This window comes from Strongylocentrotus purpuratus, unplaced genomic scaffold (assembly GCF_000002235.5).
Source record: "Strongylocentrotus purpuratus isolate Spur 01 unplaced genomic scaffold, Spur_5.0 spur5_scaffold_6, whole genome shotgun sequence".
Taxonomy (NCBI): Eukaryota; Metazoa; Echinodermata; class Echinoidea; order Camarodonta; family Strongylocentrotidae; genus Strongylocentrotus; species Strongylocentrotus purpuratus.
In genome coordinates this window covers 56,648,668-56,669,054 of record NW_022145612.1, presented here as the reverse complement: position 1 = coordinate 56,669,054, position 20,387 = coordinate 56,648,668, and the positions used below count along the sequence as shown (strand labels likewise).

At 39.1% G+C, this 20,387-nt stretch overlaps 1 protein-coding gene across 3 annotated transcripts in view; it reads left to right on the top strand.

Annotated features, from left to right (window-relative positions):
• Positions 1-190: 190 nt before the first annotated feature.
• Positions 191-20,387, top strand: part of LOC100888792 (solute carrier family 23 member 1) — a 42,526-nt gene continuing 22,329 nt past the window's right edge. The window contains exon 1 of one of the 3 annotated variants that reach the window (XM_030973412.1): positions 191-595. In XM_030973412.1, coding sequence (XP_030829272.1) covers positions 401-595 — 195 coding nt within the window. In that variant the 5' untranslated portion in view covers positions 191-400. Of the gene's footprint in view, positions 596-18,520; positions 18,733-20,387 lie in introns of those variants that run through there. The other 2 variants (XM_030973411.1, XM_030973414.1) reach the window with 2 other exon arrangements.

Below are 20,387 nucleotides of genomic sequence, written 5' to 3'. Positions count from 1 at the left end.
CATCATTTATACCCCCTTTCTACATGTGAAGAGGGGGGGGGGGTGTAGACAAGTGGCCCGCGCACCTTCTTTCGACGCCACTGCCTTAGCCATCTCTGCCCCACCCTCCCTTTTCACAAATATTTCGCTGCATTTCAATCCGAAACTGATCGAAACCCGAGGTTGCAGTCGACAACTTGCGCACAATATCCGAGCTTTATTTCTCAGGTTCATTCAGGGTACTTTAAAAAATAGTTTCTGAGTGCAGTCAAACGAGTCATTTCACAGTTTGACATTGTCGGAAGCGAGTGTGCGTGATTTCGAACTGCATTGACATCTGAAATTGGTGTTTTGAGGAGTTGTTCGCTATAATTATAGTGTGACATTATTTTCCAGATTTATTACCGTTGTGAGCTGGTGCATGGTTAAGATTATTTCGCTGTACTCCGTTCAAAAGTACAAATTTTCTGAAGATTTCACAAGAAAGGAATATTGCCGTCCTTTGTTCTTTCGTTGTACTTTGTTCTTTCGTTGTACTGACCTGTCATCTTGGAGTATGTCAACAGAAGGGACGTTTACAGCTGTAAACTCAGCCTTTACGGTAGCAGAACCCGAGGTAAGAGAAATGCGGAGGACATGGGAGGGAGGGGGGGGGGGGGGGGAGAATGAGAGAGAGAGAGAGAGAGAGAGAGAGAGAGAGAGAGAGAGAGATGTTGTTGTTTGTTGTTTTTATTTCCGTATAATAAAATCAGATACAAATACATATAAAATAATCATACAGAGAAAAAGGGACCGTATACGGCTGGTAGCCCATATTCAGCTGCAACTATAATTGTTGCTGCTGGTCTTCCATGGGGCCAGTTTACAAGAGAGAGAGAGAGAGAGAGAGAGAGAGAGAGAGAGAGAGAGAGAGAGAGGAGAGGGAATATCTTCATATACAGTATAATATAATATATGATATATTATATATATTTGTGTGTACATTTCGTGATAACTGTACTTTCCGGGTAATCCTTATCTCTCCTTGAGTCACAGTAATTAATTAATGCATGTATTAACGCCTACCGCCTGCGAGTTATCATTATCATGACCTTTTGGTCTGATTATGAGTTCCCTCTAAATATACTGATATCAAGTTTATGAGATGACAAGTAGAGTATAAAGATAAAGAATATAGTTACCTACTTAAAAACAGAGGGTATAATTAAACGTGTTCTAGAAATAATGTACCCATATACCCTACAGGTGACGCAAGCAATAATTATCATGGGGAAAATGTCTAGTCTTGGAGAATGAGGTAAAGGAAAATAATCCCCCTCTCTTTTCCTCTCTCTCCCTCCCCCATTTTCACGTAATATGGCTACGCAATTTTATTTCCGAAATGTTTGTTCCTGTATAGAGGAGAGAGTTATTTTTTTAACCGCCTGGTAACATTTATAGAAGGCGACTGCAAAGACATGCATGTTTGACAAGACCTATATCACATTTAAAGTGTGCAGTAAATGAGTCCACGAAGTTCACGATTGACTACTTAAACCATAAAAATGTTTCCGAAGAGCAAAGCCGAAGGCTACAAATCTTGTTTTTGTTAAAGCTTTGTAATAACGGGTTTAACAAAATTTAGTATAGGCCTACAGTAGACTCCACTAGCCATGTCTAGGCTGCATGATAAACTTTATCCAAGGTTTCTGTTGAATCATGATTTTCATAAGAATTTTTAAATTATTTACTCAGTTTTAATTCTCGCAGTTGATAAACAGAAAATACAATATACTACAAAATACAACATCATATTGAAAGGAAGAGAGTATATAGTCAATCGAAATATATATATAAAACAAGTTGCGTGGATATAAGAGTAAAAATGATTCATCGAAATACAATAATGATCATTTTCATTCTTGTTGCACAGTTTTCCCCATTGCCGTTAATTTCACGCGCCATAAATACCAAAGAGTGTTTCTGAAATTATTCTGAATCCGATAATCAGTTACTAAGAATTCAACGTCAGATATTTACTTAAACATTAAATGTGTAAAGTACATGAATGTTATTCCATATATGAGGCATCCCCTGTACAATACCGCAACCGTATCAGCAACATTACGTTACTCTTCTATTGAATTTGCTTAAGCATAACTGCAAATACAGTGTTTTTGTCAACAGCCTAAAAACCGAATTCAAACAAAGAACAGATACCCACGTCTATAGTCAACAAATCATCTTTTTAGTACTCAGACGAAAACATTTGTGTGTGACGTTTTGCAGGCGCGGATCCAGGATTTCTTAGGGGAGGGGGCCCAATTTTTTTTTTTTTTGCTCCCGAAAATTTGAAAATCGCGCCGGCCGAAAAGTCGCTCAGTGGGGGGGGGGGGGGGGGGGGGGGGGGGGGGGGGGGGGGGGGGGGGGGGGGGGGGTACAGAGCACAATTTTTTTTTTTTTTTTTTTTGCTCCCGAAAATTTGAAAAACGCGCCAGCCAAAAAATTCGCTCAGTGGGGGGGGGGGGGGGGGGGGGGGGGGGGGGGGGTTTTGATCCTCAAAAAAAAAATTCAATTTGCACCCCCCCCCCTTGAGCGCCAGGGGGGGGGGTTCAAATGAATTTTTTTTTCATAAATTCATAGTATATGCATTACATTATCCCCATCCACATGCCGCTTCTCTTTAATTCTTTGCATTGATTTTAAACACTTATTTACTCAAAATCAATGCATTTCATGAATTTTACATTATTTTTTTCTCAAGGGGGGGGGGGGCCCGGGGGATCCGCCACTGACGTTTTGTATTCATCTTAGAAACATTGATTACTGTAGAATGCATGTTCGTGAAATCTGTCATTAGTCAAGGTTGTTATGGTAAATAATTCTTAGAAAAAAGAGAGAAACGAATTACCCCCCTCCTCCCCCCCCCCACCCCCCCCCCCCCCCCCCCCCCCCCCCCCCCCCCCCCCCCCCCCCCCCCCCCCCCCCCCCCCCCCCCCCCCCCCCCCCCCCCCCCCCCTCTGTATCGGGAGTTACTGTATCACTACTATTCCTGCATGTATTTGACCGCGTTATTGTAGCACGGTTAGACTGTGGGCAGTAGGTCCATGGTTAGACTTTGCACATTTCAACTCGTTTTGACTAGTGGTATATCTAGGATTTTGAGATGGTTGCGAAGGGGGCGGCGGAGCGCCAAATTTTAAAATTGCATGTTATGGGACCCCCCCCCCCATGTGTGCATGCCTCTTGCGCGCCCATACTATGGATCTGCCGCTTTTTATATCTTTAGCGGCTCAGCCGCCCTCTCCCATCCCCCTCTCTCTCTCTCTCTCTCTCTCTCTCTCCCTCTCTCTCTCTATTATATATAATTTAAGACGATGATCTTTATATAAACCACGTGAAAAGTCTTTGCTGATTGACAAGCTGTTAAACATAAGCTTATCAAGGAGTACAATATGTTCAAACGGATCAAATTCCTTCTGAAAGTATAACGTTGCCATAACAACAATGTGAACTTTATCCATACTATCCCATGTTCAGCCAATCTACCTTCTGTAACATTCAGTCGAGATGTCGCTGCTTAGTGTTGGTCCAGGGATTTGTGATTATCACAAATCCCTGGTTGGTCTAAATCCAGAATGTTTTCGGTAATAGTAATGTCAATTTGTGTTTAACAGATTGAAGATGAGCTTCTCGAGTATACTATCACTGATATCGTGGATATTATTGATATTGGTCTAGGTTACAGCTTCTCATTTCTCTCGCAACTTTTGGACACAGATATTACTTTAAAATCTTAATATGGACAGCATGAATGGAAAGTAATGACCTCTCGATCAAATCGTCATTTTCAGAAACGGCTGCACACACCTTCTCCCTTGGGGCCTCTAAAGTTCAACATGTATACAAAAGCTGTTGAAATATTGTCACAACTTTCCTCATTTTTCGAGATTTCTGTTTGGATTAGGGCTTCTAGGTGTTAACTGAGGCAGACTCGAACAAAATGAGGCATTTCGATCAACCCACGGCAAGGATAAGGCATGCCAATTCGCAACAGTAAATATTTACTTATTTGTACAATATAAGTCTATTGAAATCGAATTTACTTCTGAAAGCATTGGACAATGAATGGAAAAGAAGTGAATGCACAGCTTGACTAAACATTTGTTGAGGTTGGTATAGTGTTAAGGAACTTATTCACATACTTCCATTTCTTGCCTAAAACTCACTTAAAAAACAATATCAGCATTTGTATGACTACCTCCCATGCAAGTATATAACTTTTAACTTGTTGTCTAAAATATTATGATGTATATTATCTAAGCCACCCTTCACATAACACAATTATGCATCTTCGCACATGCTTAAGTACCTCATAATTATCTGATCCACGATTTCATTGCAGTCATAATAAATGTTCATATTTGTTTCCAAAGATCACTTGCTTGCGAAGTTTGAATCAGAATTCAAACAAATGCAATATCTTTGTTATCGATATTGATATACTTCAAATGGATATAACTAATCTAAAACAAACAACTGTGAAAATGACGAGCCGGATAATTACATGTACATCATATTATTGTTTATGGTTTTTTTTAAAGATCGCTCGTTCGACAGGGCTAATGATAAATAAACGATACAAAAATTACCGTATTATGAAAATATGTGTTTATGATCACAGTCTTTTCCACAATCATGTGCATCAAAATTAGTTATGCGTCGAACTTTAAACTGTTAATGGCAACATTATGTATTTATAAATAAGGCACGTAATGCAGTGCATATTATACTTGAGATTCTCTTTAAAATGCCATTTCCTACTGCAAATAGACCCTACACGCCCCCCCCCCCCCCCGAACCAAGTCTGCCGGCACAGACTCTAATGTGACACTTTAACACAATTCCTAAAGCCTTGAACAGAGCCTAGATGGCAGTGTACGGAGCAGCTTAAGTACAGAGCCTATTGTAGGCTCATTGTGCAGACATTGTACTTCCCCGAACCGACCAGTTGGCACTAGAAAGATATAGATCAATACCACATTCAAGCTTAGTTTGTACCTCCGGAAGAACCATCCATCAGTTTGACTGTAGATTCTGCTTGTTATACAGGTCATTTAATTTGGAAGTGTCATACATTCTAAATTATCTAAACCATCTTGAAGAAAATCTTGAGCTACTGTAGATCTTCTTTCCTGATAAAATATTTTTGAGTGAAACACTAAAGAAAGGGAAGAAATGGCTTGGCTGCGGCATTCATAAAAGGCTCCCAAATCCCTTATCGAACAATAATATTTCTATTCAACAAATGTTACTATACACCTGCTATACTAGGGCAACGACCGAGCAGATATGATGCAAAATCAATATCATTTTCTCCACATAAAGTAAAACGAATCATGCGAAATTTGCGACTCTGAGCTGCGAATATAATGCAATATTTATTTTCCACAATGGGAACAAAAAAGGAAAATTAATGGTCTTGAAAATCTCTTTTGACAAGAATCTTTATATTGTTATCCATCGATTGTACCCAACCGAGTCCATTTATGCAATTGTTAATATTTCTTTACGATAACAGATCATTATCTGCAAACATTTGCCTCGTCTGTGCACTGTTTATTAACTACATCCCTAAGGCATTGTGGGCGTTTCATCCTTCGAATATTAGTTTAACCTCGAACTATTTAATGGTTTACGAATTGCTTTCAAACGCATTGTCATTTATATTTTGTTCGTTTTATTTTTTTAGTCAGTAGAAGTGGAAAGTTAAACTCTTTATGTTAAGTCTGTCCTTGTATTCATGGTTGAATTGTGGTGACGCCACACGTCACACCGGCAAACCGACTCCAAATAGACCGACTCGTGTCTATTCGAGTTAACATATTTTTGCTCGGTCTGTACTCGATCTTGTTCCGATCTTTGTGGTGTGACCAGAGGCGTCTCTAAAGGGGGGGGGGGGGGGGGAGTGGGGTGCGACACCCCCACCTGTCAGGACATTGTCGGTAAAATTGCACTGCCCTCGGGAAAAAGAGAAAAGGGGGAGGGGAAAAAAGGGGAAAAGGGAAAGAAAAGGGAAAAGAAAAGGAAAAGAAAGGAAAAAAGGAAAGAAAGGAAAAGAAAGGAAAAGAAAGGAAAGAAAGGTAAGAAAAGAGAAAAAAGAAAGAGAAAAAAGAAAAAGAGGGAGAAGAGGAAAGAAAGGAAAAGAAAGAAAAGAAAGAAAAAGGGGAAACAGAGAAAAGGGAAACAAAAGAAACAGGGGATGAACGAAAGGAGAGAGAGGTGGAGGTAGGAGCCTGAGAGAGGAGGAGTGGGAGTAAAAGAGAGTGAGAGGAGGGGGGGGGGGGGGGGGGTTGGGAAAACTCGTCTCGTCGAGGGAGCAAGAAAGACATGCATAAATATGTTGCTGTGTCGGGTCAGCTGTGTCGGTATTCTGGCTCGATCCTCGTGTACTATATGAAGAAGTTTGAAGACGGTGAGATTTATAATGTCGGTCGGTCGACAATTTTTTCCCCTACGAACTGTGACTTTTTATCCCGCTGTGACGAGGATTAAGAGTCGACAACGGTACAACGAATCGTCTTCCTTTCTCTAATATTTTGATGAAACGTCGAAGCTTTCGCGCTTCGCGCAGGAGGGGGGAAACTGAATTCAGACAAGGATTAAGAGTCGAGAACAGTAGAAAGAATCGTCTGCTTTCTCTAATAATTGAAGAAAACATTTAGGCTTCCGCGCTTCGCGCGAGAGGGGGGAACTGAATTCAGACAATTAGGGCTTATTAAGAGTCGAAAACAGTACAACGAATCACCATCTTTCTCTAATAATTTATTGAAACGTCTACGCTTCCGCGCTTCACGCGGGGGGGGGGGGAACTTCATTCAGACAATTAGGGTTAAGGGTCGCGAACGGTACAATGAAGCGTCTTCTTTCTATAATAATTAAATGAAACGTCAAAGCTTCCGCGCTTCGAGCCGGATTGGGAAACTGAACTCAGACAAGGATTAAGAGTCGAGAACGGTACAACAAATCGTCTTCTTTTCCTAATAATTTGATGAAACGTCTAAGCTTCCGCGCTTCGCGCGCTCTTTAAGTGATTCGCTTGCTCACTTCCGCCCCTCTCAAAAATAAGATCCTAACTAAGCGCCTGCATTAAAATATATAGCTATAATTATGATGCTGTCTAAGTTGACGAAAAAATTCGTATATTTATGTCGTCGAGGAAAATGAACATATTATGCGCATACGCAAGTACTATAGATAGTTCATACACTGTAAAAAAAAGAATTTGTTCATTGGTAATTTTTACGTATTTTTTCCATGTAGAATTTACTTGAAAACATTAGTTTTGCCACTTACGCACTAAATTTAAGTCTTGCTAACTCAAACTTTCAATTTAGTAGAACATACGTGGAATATTTAAGTAAAATCAAATACATAAGAACTTTAAGTAATTTCAGCTTGTATTAATTTAGTAATTTTAACTCAAAATCAGAAATTATACGTATTACTCAAACAATTTATGTTGATTATTCTTATCTTTTTAAAGTAAGGACCGATGCAGTGCGTAATATAAATATTTACATAATTTATGAATATTCATTAAGACCAAATTAAACTCTTTTTTAAATAAAACAATTATTTTTTGTGGTTGAATGAAAATTTAAGGACTTAAAAACATTTACTAATTCATTTAACATGGCTAAGCAAAGACAAGACAATTTTTAATTGTTACCCAGTTCAAAACAAATCAAAACTTGATATTTCAGGAAATTGTCAACCAATTTTCCTTTTAAGATGCTACGATCAAGTATATATAAAATTTGGAGCCTTTCAATATGTGTCGAATTGAAGCGTATGTAATAGTTTGTGATGGTGGTAGATGTATATATACGGTTAAATCTTAAATAGAAGTAGTGAATGATTTTTGGATGTTACTTGTTAGATTAGATGGGTACCAAATCGTGCAATATGTAATCCTATCATAGCTTTTTTTTTAATTATCTAAAATGATTACAATACTTAAATTATTTACGTTAATGTAACTCGATTTAACTGAGTAAAAATTTATTCAGCAAAATAAGTAAATTCTACTTAAGATGCCGTAGGTAATATTTACTTAATAAAAATAAGGCAATTCTTTTCCTCAATTTTATTGAGTTATTTCGACTATTATTTTTTTACAGTGTAGGAAAAACAATTTAGCCTTTAAAGGGTTAAATTTGTAGATATCGGGACATTAAATTTTGCCGGTAATTGGTGGCTAGTGTTGTCGGTAATCGTTGGCCTCTACACCCCCCCCCCCCCCACTGAAAAGGTCTAGCGACGCCCCTGCTGGGTGTGACTGGGGTATAAATGATACTGACGAGACCGATACTAGAACGTATTACACGACCAAGTTGATGGGTCGGGGTTTTTTAAAGTCGGTTTTGAGCCTGTGACAGAGGAATAACACCTCAGTTGCACCGACGAGTGACACCGGACCAGCAATACCCCCCCCCCCCAAAAAAAAAAAAAAAAAAAAAAACATAACATTACACACTTGTATGCGCTTGGAGAGCAAAATAATTATTCTGTTTTATTTACTAATGTAAAGCGCTTTGAGCATGTTTATGTAAAGGCGCTATATAATTATGTATGTAATATGTATGTTCAAGAATCGGCGTGGAGTCGACTAGAAGTCAGTTTGCGGTATGACCTGAATACCGACTGTATACCGACAAAACGGCTTTCAGTAAATTTTCTTCAATGATATTCTTCCAAACTTACATAAAAGAAGGAAAGAGCTCAAACATTATTTTTTATTTTTCCATAACCCAATGTATTAAAAGATGTCATTGAAAATGTGTCGGGCACAGGTGTGTTCCATTTTAGGATATCGGCCAATTTCCTCTTATTCCATCCAAAATAGATGAATCCATGGACTATTGTTTATTGTTCATGTCCTTGTGTCCATTCACTATTGAAAAACTGCCCTAAATGTTTACTAATGGCTCACAAACTCGTACGCCTGAGTACTTTACTTCCGGAGTGAGTGGCGTAGTGCTATAGGCGGCAGGGGCACACCCCAAGCGAATTTATCAAACAAATGGAAAACAAGGAAAAAGAGAGAGAGAGCGAGGGGAGGGAGAAAGAGAGAGAGAGAGAGAGAGAGAGAGAGAGAGAGAGAGAGAGAGAGAGAGAGAGAGAAAAGTTATGGGTGGGGGAGGGAGGGAGAAAGGGAGAGGGAAAAATGAAACATGAAAAGAAGATTGCTGAGACACCCCCCCCCCCCCCCCCCACCTCCCCCTACATCGATGGCTTTATGATCCTCCACCTAGTAAAACCAGTGCCCTTTGCCCCCTTGTTTGGAAAATCGTACTTCTTTTATCAAAGTGACGATTGGATTAGCACAAGTCAAAGAGACGTATGATAAGTGCGATTGCCAAAACAGTCTAAGTAAGATTACTATCAAAGATTATTGATTTGATTTCATCAAATTTTGAAACTTCGGATTTATCATCTATTACATTGTTTGTTTAAGAATGCAGGAATTTCTTCTTTATTTATTGACTGATATAGGTGTAGGGATATCTATTTCACAATGTCATTTATAGTTGATACGTATACTTATACCCTTGCCATACCCCCAAACCGACCAATAACCGATATAGTCTTGATCATGTCGGGCTAATGTAATTTTGGATGGGTTTATTATCGGTCTGGTGTCGGTGTGACAGGAGTATTAGTTGATACAACGTAACAAACAAAGGCTGTCAATTATTACGATCACACTGTTCAAATCCTAAATAGGTTGGCCCCTCAGGCTTTTCCTTACACATATCGCAAATCAGCTATGATTACACAATTACAATTTAAAACAAATATCATGTGTGTTTGGTGAGATTGTTCAATGGCGGAAGAAAATCAAACGGCAACAACAGTAACAATAGTAACTATAACAAGAACAACAAAAACAACAAGAACAATAGCCTGTTTAGGAGTATAGACTTTCGGGTTTGAGTTTCTTGCCTTTAACGGAGTACAGATCGAGTATTTTTTTATTTTTTTTAATTTGATCAGGGATGATCTCTAACACGTCTCTGATTGGATGGTGTATGTTCCCTTTCATATTACCGTATGAAAATGAACCACATATAGAGTATGTAAATATAAGTCTAAAGTTCAATGTGTTTACACCCTATGTTTCCTCAAGCGGAAATCTTCCATTAGATCTCTGCAGCGAGCTTCTTGTTTTGATTCCCAAATACGACGAATGTTTACTTTGTAGTCCATTCTCCCGCATTTCACGACTTCTGTTTTTCAATTCAGGAATCTATTGACATTGTATTTTGCAAACGTGTAGTATGATCATGTTTACAGGCCATGTATACAGTAATGAAGAATGCCTGAATGATAGTTTATAATGAGATCCTAAATTCTAAAATGAACTTAGTTCACCGCTGTGTAGATATTAGACATGGCTTAACAGGGTGATATCACATGAATCTGACGTTTAATTAATGGTGCCCATGTGTTGTGCATAAATGTATCTCTTTATATGAAAACGAAATCGCTGCATGTGTTACAAAAACCCGTATTATCTTGCCATTCGTCAGCATGTTAAGAGATGTTTGATAATAAAAACAGCTCGTAATTTCATGGACTTTCAATCTTATAAAGAAAGCATATAGTTTTCATGGTTGTCTGTGGATTGTAAAATGCACCATGAGGGGGGGGGGGGGGGGTCTTCAAATAAAGGTAAAATTAACGTGTTTTTACCTTTTTATTTTGTAACCCGATCGAGCTATTCAGATGATAATTTTCGGGTAGCACAAAACCAGACCCTGGAAGATGAAAAAGAAATACCAGTGAGATGAGAGACAAACAATAATGCTAATATAATAGAATACCAAACAAGCGGGAACAGCACGACAAAGGAAACTAGATCTATTTTGATTTGTGTGTAAACGAATACCTTGATAGAGGGCGATATTGTGAATAAGTACGCCGAGACAGAGCCATTCGCTGATTTTCAAAGCCAGGAATTATGTTACGACGCGACTACCTCGACACGACTTAAAGAACTAGACTATAGACGTAAATAGTCAAGTGACTGAACGCCATAAATACAACCAATAACAACAACAACAACAACAACATTCGCTGATTGGTGGGGGGGGGGGGGGAGGGGGCAGAAAAAAATCCGCATCACCCCCACTCTAAAATGTTACATGCAGGCACCGGGGAACGTTTTTCAAAGTTGGGGGGGGGGGGGGGGGGCTAAAGTATTTACGATCAGGTAGAGCAAAGCGAGCGAAGCAAGTGGAGCGTAAATTGGCTTTGGGTCCAGGGGTTTTAGGCATTTAATTACGGTCGGATCAGCATATTTTGATACCTTATTTGTGACACTGGCATGCAGGTCACTGACTAGAGTGGGGTAAAGGGGGCGTAGCACCCATAATCTAAGGGGTTTTAGGCATTAAATTACGATCAGATGAGCATCGAGGGGCTGCCATAACCCTAAAAAGGCCGGGCTATTTGAGGTCTTAATACGGCCGAGGGGGGGGGGGGGCATTATGGCCCCCTAAGATCTCATCCTACAAAGGTCCAATTAATGTGAAAATTAGCATGGTGATAGATTGAAGTATATTGAATAAGATGGTAATGTTTATTTTCTTTTATGTTTATTTATTTATTTTTTATTAATATTTTTGTGACAATATGCAACAAAAATTGGTAAATATATTTTCACACGGACATTAATTACGTATTTTGATAGACATGATTTGTGATGATATTTTGTCACCTAACACCCGAACCATAGGTCCCCCCCCCCCCATAACAAATTTGATATCGAAATGTGCGGGAGACATAAGGAAAAAAAACTCATGAAATTTCAGCGCCAAAGGTTCAGGGGTTTTGATGCAGCGGCAAAAATTCGACAGGAGGGATTATGGCTCCCCCGCCCTCATTAGGGTTAAAGCCCTTGGTGGGATCCAGGGGGCAGAGCCCCCGGTAGCTCAGGGAAAAATCACTGGTTTCGAATTAGAAATAAACCACGTTTGAATTTCATTAGGGGGCAACTGCCCCCAAGCCCTCCCCCCATCATTACGCCAGTGCGAGGGAGCATAGTGAACGAGAAGGGTGAAGGTGAAGGAAGTGACTTCCCTCTCACAGGTTTTTGAAGTTTTGTTGTATTAACTATAATAGCAAAACTATAGTATAAAAACAAGCAATATACTATTTTTCGCACTTCACTTTTCTACAATATTTACTTGTACACTTTGAAGGATATTATGCAAGGGAGCATATAACTCCCGAGCGAGAAGATTTGTATTTGTCTAAACGCTGCACTCTTGGGCCCTCCAGAGCCTAGCAGTTTGTTGCAGTCTTTAGTCAGTATTTGCTATACTTTTTTTGTGTGCACTTTTTCCAATTTTCCGGGGGGGGGGAACGAAAAATTGAGGGGGTGTGTCCCCCGTCCCCCGCCCTCAACCACAGGATCGTCGCCCCTGGTGACACGTGTATTGAGACAAAACAAGATTTTTTTGTTTTCTTCGTGGGAATTGTTGCTGGGAGTAAGGATAAGGCAAAAGTGTAGTTCTGACATGCTTTGAGTGAAACAGGAAATATAGTAACACCAGCTGGCATGGCACTTTGATCAGGATGGGAACCTTTTAAATAAGTTCTTTGAACTCAAGGGGCGGATAATTCTGTAGAGGAAACTTCACAATTTCGAGGAAAAAATGGCAAGAGAAAGAGGTTATCACATTTGGTAAAGGTGTCTTTTAATTTATGCCACATAGTTGAAAGGGGGGGGGCGTACGGCTGAGTCCCAAACTCCGCAAGTAGTAAAACCGAAAGTTGTGATCGCCAATACTACAACTGGTGGGTGGGAAAGGAGGGGGAAGGGGTAATGCATTGATCCTATATTTTGCTTTTCACATTTCTTTGCATCCCCGTACGCGTATCATTGGCAGAGGGTGCTGCTATTGTAGCAGAATAATTTGTTGTACCTTTATTTAAAGGGCAAGTCCACTCCAAAATAAGTTACTTACAATATGAGCAGATAAATCAGAAAACCGATCAAAAAGGTTAATAGTGTGTAGATGATGAATGAGGGAAATTATAAAATGGAAGCTACCTAAAATGAAGTGACGGTTCCCCGAATATTGACAATGTTTTTTTTTTATGCATGTTAACCAAAACACACACATGCAAGTACATATTATTCGTGTGTGCATGTATGTGTGTGTGGTTTAGGGGGGGGGGCGTAGTTGTGTAACCTGGGTTTTTAAATGGGTTTTATCATATGGGGGGGGGGGGAGGTGTAACTATCAATTTTAATCACATAATCACCGAATGGAGGAAATTATTTCATCGAGAGAAAAAGAGAGAGAGAGAGAGAGAAAGAGAGAGAGAGAGAGAGATAGAGATTGGCATTTTGGTAATATGAGAAAACGTATTTCCCGTGTAATCTATCTTGGTTATAATAGTATGGATAGGAGCGAGATTTGTCCCGGGGATTTTTCTCCCGTTTTATTCTGTGCACGTGGAATGATATCGTGGTAGCAATGCCAGATGGGAAGGATTGCCCTTAAAATGATTATACCCTCATAAAAATTATTTTTGATAATAACTTATAATATTTTATAACTTTGGACCATATCATGAAGCCGCATGCGTGGATAGTCCTATATACCCATCTGTGTGGAGTGCTTTTCACTTCAAGCAAGATTTATTTGTTATGACTTTTGATGATTCTATAGAACCTCATAACATATTTTCAGGTACGAAGTAAGGTTTGGTTTAGTTGTTTGTTTTACATGACTGCTAGGAAAGCATGTGTATGCTGCCTTGTATGTAAGCAACCCGAAGACAGACGGCTTTAAGTCCTCTCCGAGGGACTTGGTAATGAGGGTCAAAGCCTTACCGAAGGGCACTAGCGAAACTACTTGGTTTCGAACCCTGGAACTCTCGGTCACAAGACCATTGCTCTACCACTGATCGATCGCGTCTCCTTCATAGTTTACCTTTCCCAATAACTTCAAGCAATTTCTTTTGCAATGCATTGGCGGCACGACCAGTCAGCCCAACTCAATTTTATCTTTATAAAGCTATATCCCTATCTTCTCAGTCCAGGTTTGAAAGGTTTTTGTGTGTCAATATAGAGATTGTTGGTGAAACGGGACAATGTCTATATGTGAGATATGATTCTGAATCATTCCTCAAATATCAAGAGATAATGTCTCGAACACGTCTTTCCCCTATAAAATCTGTTTCCTCTTCAGTCTCTACACCAAAGGCACACAAAACATGTATTATCTAAAAGCCTGTTGAAATAACTCATATGCCTATTTACAGTTTTCCATGTATGAATAAGGCTACGGTCACAAATCAGAGCGGCGACCGACCGATTAGTAGCCTGCTCGGTCGCCGCTGGAATTTAGGCATCGCCCAGCGATTTTTGGAGAAGTCGAGCAGGCTGTAGAGCCCCAGCGGTGCCTGGGCGGTGCCGTGTCGATTTCCCGTCAGTCGCCGTGTCGATTTCCCGTCGGTCGCTGGTCGATTTTAGGTCAAAACTGGGCGAAATCGCGGAGCCTTTCCGCGCGGTGTCCCGGACGTGACCGACCGGTGACCCACCGATTCCCGAGCAGTCTCCCACCGGCCACCCGCTGATTTTAAAGATATTGCATGATGGCCGACCAGTGATAGGCGGGGCTCCAAAAATACGCTCGGTGCCCGGCCGTTCGCCGCCCGGGCACCGAACTAATCGAGCGTTCGCCGCCGAGCGATTTAGGTAAAAAAATCGAAGCCGCTAGGTCAAAGGCTGCCGACCGATTTTGGACTCACCGCCCAGTGACCGACTGATCTTCAAGTGGCGACCGAGCGGCGACCGGGCGGCGACTGCTCGACAGCCTTTGACCTACCGGCTTCGATTTTTGACCTAAATCGATCGACGGTGAACGCTCGATTAGGTCGGCGCCCGGGCGGCGACTGCCCGGTCACCGAGCGTAGTGTGGGCGGCGAGTGAAAGTGAGCAGGCGCCGCCCGAATTTTAACTCCGCGCTAAAACTTCAGCAGCGACCGAGCGATGCCTTAAAAACAAGCGGTGCCTGGCCGGCCGCCGCTCGGTGGCCGAGCAAAATTTGCTAAAAACTCGCCGCTCGGCCGCCGAGCAGGCTACTTTTGGGTAATGTGACCATAGCATAAGCCAAATAGTGTATAGTCTGTATGCTTAATCCGCACACCAATGCTGATTTAAATGAAATTTGAAGTTTGAAGCTTGAACTTTATTATAAATAATATGATTAATATTCAGTAAAAAGCGAAACGGAAAATCAGTACCAAATTAACTAAACGTACAACCTCAGAGGGAAACGAGACAAGATTTTACCTCTTTCTTAGATACCGGAGCTCTCAGATGCCCAAAGGAAGAAAGACAAAACAGATCCAGTAGTAATATCTCACCGAGAGAAATTAGTGGTGACGGGTTATTATTAAATCGAGTTGCTTGACCTTAATGCATTGGGACGAACGGAGGACAAGAAATAAAGTCTCGTATTCTCCTCTAACCGATTTGAAAAGATCCAGGATCATTATAATCACAATGCTCAACATATCCACCTGGATGGTGCTCAAGGGGTCTCTTAGAGCATATCAGGACAATCACCACCCTGAACCCCCCCGAGAACAATTACCCCCTATAGGACGAATACGCACCACCGAAAATTACCCCCTCCCCCTATTCATAAAAGGGGAAGTCCATCATGATAATGAGTAAATTTTAATAAATGCAGATTTTTTTTTATTTTTTTTTTGGGGGGGGGGGGTAATTGTCCGCGAGGGTGATTTCCAGGGGGCGGCCGGGGTGAGGTAATTGTAAAACGGCGTAATTTTTCGGATGGTAATTGTCCTTGGGGGTAATTGCTCTGGAACCCCTGAAGAGATCGACTTCTCGAGATATGGATTCTTGTGGTCTCGTTTTCTCACTCCGGGAAATTGACTGAACGAGAAAACGGCCCCACCTTCTTAGTGGAATTGTTTAGCATCTGTAAGACTAGGAAGAAATAATTAAGTTCAATTAAATTTATTTAGAGCGAAGATAATCTTAGATGTATCTAGATGTACATCAAATACTTACAAGTATAGTATGGTAACAAGAAAGAAAGGATTATAAGGGCTGGGTCATCTCTCTAAAGAGTTGCCTTTCTAATGATGTCAAGCTAATCACTGTTTGAATGTAATATTTAGACCATTTATAACAGGTATTTAAATTTCAAATTCACAATTTACTTTCACATCATACCTTTAAATTAAACCTATGGAGTAAAACATTTAAAGGTATAATCGGGAGCGCCAGGAGGGTCAAATCTGACTGACATGAGCGCTATACAAGAACCCATTATTATTATTAATTACATGTGTATTTCAAAACAAAAGAGTCAATTGAAAATCAATCGTACCAGTAATTGCACTGCAATAAAGCAATCATGCGTATCAATTGAAATATTGAATTGTGTATATTTATGTATGCCGGCTAAACCAGGATTCGATTTGCTGTCTAACGTACACCAACACCACCTGACACACGAGTGAACTTTGGAATTTGCTTATAGTCCTGTAGAAGTTTTTCAGACCCGGAACAGTTGATAAGTACAAGGTTTTTTTGTTGATTTGTGTTCTAGATGGGTATTAAAGTAAATTCAGCTTGGTTGCCAGCTTGGCAACCTTGGGCAACGTTTTTAATAGCCATATTAGCATAATCATCTGATTAGCATATGTGCAATATGTAATAATGTTGCTAATCTCAATCCAGGAAGCCTGACAACATGGATAACACGACTTTTCAAGGGTTTTCTATGACGGGGAATTCATTTTAGACACCAGTTTGTAATGTAATTGTCTTAAATAGCACAATGAGCATAATGAGCTAATTAGTTGTGTACAATATATGGACTTCATTGTCATTGTTTATTTATTAAGCCTAAAAATGGTGCAATGCAACATTGTAAATCACTTTTGAAAGAAAAATCATTAATTCATGAGAAGATATTTCATGTAGATGTAGTATAATTAGCCTAATAAGCATTATGTGCAATGTGTAATAATGTTGCTAATCTTAATCCGGGAAGCCTGAAAACATGGATAATATGACTTTTCCAGGAATTCTGCCACCAGCTTGAGCAACGTCGGGCTACTCTCAATGGTTCTGGCTTTGGTAAACATAGACAGATCATAGTTCGCATTGTTTTATTCAACATCCCTGGCCTATGTACGTACCTGTCTCACCACATCATCGATTCCATCATTATCATCTGCTTTAACCATCTTCAGTGTGTTTCCGACAGTCTCTCTAAATCCAAGGACTGAAGCCCAAACATCACTGCGTATGATGACCCCGTCATTTCCTAGACATTTCATGAGGTTCGACAACATTGCCTTATAAAGACCAAGATAACCACCACATTGGACATACAATTTGTGAAGCTAAATAGAGTCCCAAATAATTGATATTCTACATATATGCTAATTAGGCATATTAGTACAATAATTACATATTAAGCCAATTGCATTACTTAAAAATAAAAACTGGTGTCACAACTGAATCCCTCGTCATGGAAAACGCCGGAAAGGTCATATTATCCATGTTTTCAGTCTTCCTGGATTAAGATTAGCAACATTATTACATATGGCACATACAGTGTATATGCTAATTAGGCTAATTATACGACATCTACATGGAATATCTTCTAATGAATTAATGTGTAGTCTTTCAAAAGTGATTTACAATGTTGCATTGCACCATTTTTAGGCTTTATAGATAAACAATGACAATAAATTCGATATATCGTACATATGCTAATTAGCTCATCATGCTATTTTTAAGACAATTGCATTACTCAAAAATAAATATTGGTGTCATAAATGAATTCCTCGTCATGGAAAATCCTTGAAAAGTCACATTATCCATGTTTTCAGGCTTCCTGGATTAAGATTAGCAACATTATTACATATTGCACATATATGCTAATTAAATGATTATGCTAATTAGGCTAATTATACTACATATACATGGAATATCGTCTCATGAATTAATGATTAATCTTTCATAAGGGATTTACAATGTTGCATTGCTTAGACTTTATAGATAAACAATGACAATGAAGTCCTTATATTGTACATTATTATGCTAATTATGCTATTTAAGACAATTGTATTACTTAAAAATAAACATTGGTGTCATAAATGAATTCCTTGTCATTATAATTATAACCCTTGGAAAGTCATATTATCCATGTTTTCAGGCTTCCAGGATTGAGATTAGCAACATTATTACATATTGCACATATGCTAATTAGATGATTATGCTAATATGGCTATTAAAAAAGTTGCCCAAGGTTGCCAAGCTGGCAACCAAGTTGAATTTACTTCAATACCCATCTAGAACACAAATCAACAAAAAAACCTTGGACTATTAGGGGAACTGTCGACTATCATCCACATAAGTTCAGGTCTGTGGATCAAGACTATGTTACCTTCGTGTGTCTCTGACTAGCATGCATAGATCTTCCATTCATTACTATAACTATGAACAACAAGACCACCAACGGTCTTCCTTTACTCAGAGAAGTCTGTGGCGTCCTGTCATCTATCACATTGCTGTCCCATAGTTTCGCTGATCTCTACTCACCTAGAATCTGCTCTATATGAACGCGACGGAGAACTCAATAATAAAGTAATCGGATAAATTAGTGGAATTTAAGAATGGAGATCGACTATGCACCCGTGGCTGTAAGTTCAAATATATTTGTCTCCTCCTAGCTTTGTAATCTATGCGTCCTCATGTTTTGACTAACTGCGCTGTAGGCACTGAGTCATTTGTATAATAATGAATACCGCAAATCGATCTTTGAAACTAATCCTGTCATGCGTAAGATTGATTTATAATGTACTGCATTATCTCTGCATGGATCAAAGTATCTATTATGACGACTTAATTATGTTGTATCATATAAGTTCATTTATGTATAGGGGCCTAAGTTACCCTTAAACTGACGTTGTCTAATATAATTTTTGTATGCCTACTTCTGTATTGTTTAAAGCCCCTCTAAAGTGTTGGGAGCCCCAAATTCGCCAATTAATTGGTGGCAAAATTTCTTAAAGGATTTTAAAAACAAACATGTTGGAAGTTCAATATTGATTACAAAATACATTTGGGTTTTCTGTTGTAAGCAGAAAACCTAAATTTTGTATTCTTTCATCAGTATTTAACCTCAAAAACATTTGTTTTAAAAATCCTTACAGAAATGTGTCCTAAATGACATCCTCTTTTACATCATGATACAATTAAAGTGAAAATTAGCCGTCAAATTTTGGGGGCTTTCAACACTTTAGTTTAATGTGTGTCTGTTTGTACTCGATGGCCCATATTCTACTGGAATTGAAACCCGATGCTGGGCTTTAGCTTTTGCTCAAATCAAGTCTAACGAAGTAAGTTATTCATTTGTTCAACCAAGAAGTTACGTGATCTTACATCCAGTGGTTGGTTTAACTGAATAAGCAAAATACGGATAGATGAGTTCTAGCAGTAGTTTGTCATTTCAACAATCATAATGGATGGAGCTTCGATCCTTGCAAACACACATAATATAGGGTAAAAGGTGCTTAGCTTTACAAATCTCCACCTTCTTTCAGGTTTCCCGGAGTCCGGTTTTTCCCCCAAACACAAAAGAGACATTTTTATTACAGTGAATAAATTGTTCGCTTATTATTCGGATTACTCAAGCGTAAGGTTAAATTGCGGATTGGTACGTTAAATGATAAACAACTTGCAAGGTGGCTTTACTCAGAAAATTAGTAGTTTCCATTAACTAGGTTTTAAAATATATTCAAATTCATTTGCTTTTGAGGGTGTATAATGTTACTCTAGTCTTGATAAGAAGGAGTTGCTAGAGAGATCATTCATGGCCGGAAAACGCACAAAAACAACATTTTCATAATTATTGTTCGTCTATTTGAACAAAAAAGCAAACAAAAATGTTTCTGTACAGTAAAACCATGCTTCAGCGTACTTCTGATTTTATTTTTTAATTTTATTCACAATATATCACACAATAATATATGATTTTGACATAAACTGTGCTTCATCAATTAACACACATCATGTGAACATGGGTTGATTAGCGATATAACGGCGATCAGTCAGTTTTGACTTAAATCACCACCGAGTTTAAATGAAAAATCTTTCACTAGGATTATGATTATTTTATTATTTTCACCAGATTGAGGTATTTAAGATCCCGAAAGGGTTTCAAATCATGAAGAAAAAAAGATGACTCATCCGAAATGTTCTGTGATTGCTGCATTATTATTAATGACAAAATGCTTGATTATGACAAACCTTACTAAATGATACTACACACGTTTTAGTAGGATTTTGAAAAGGG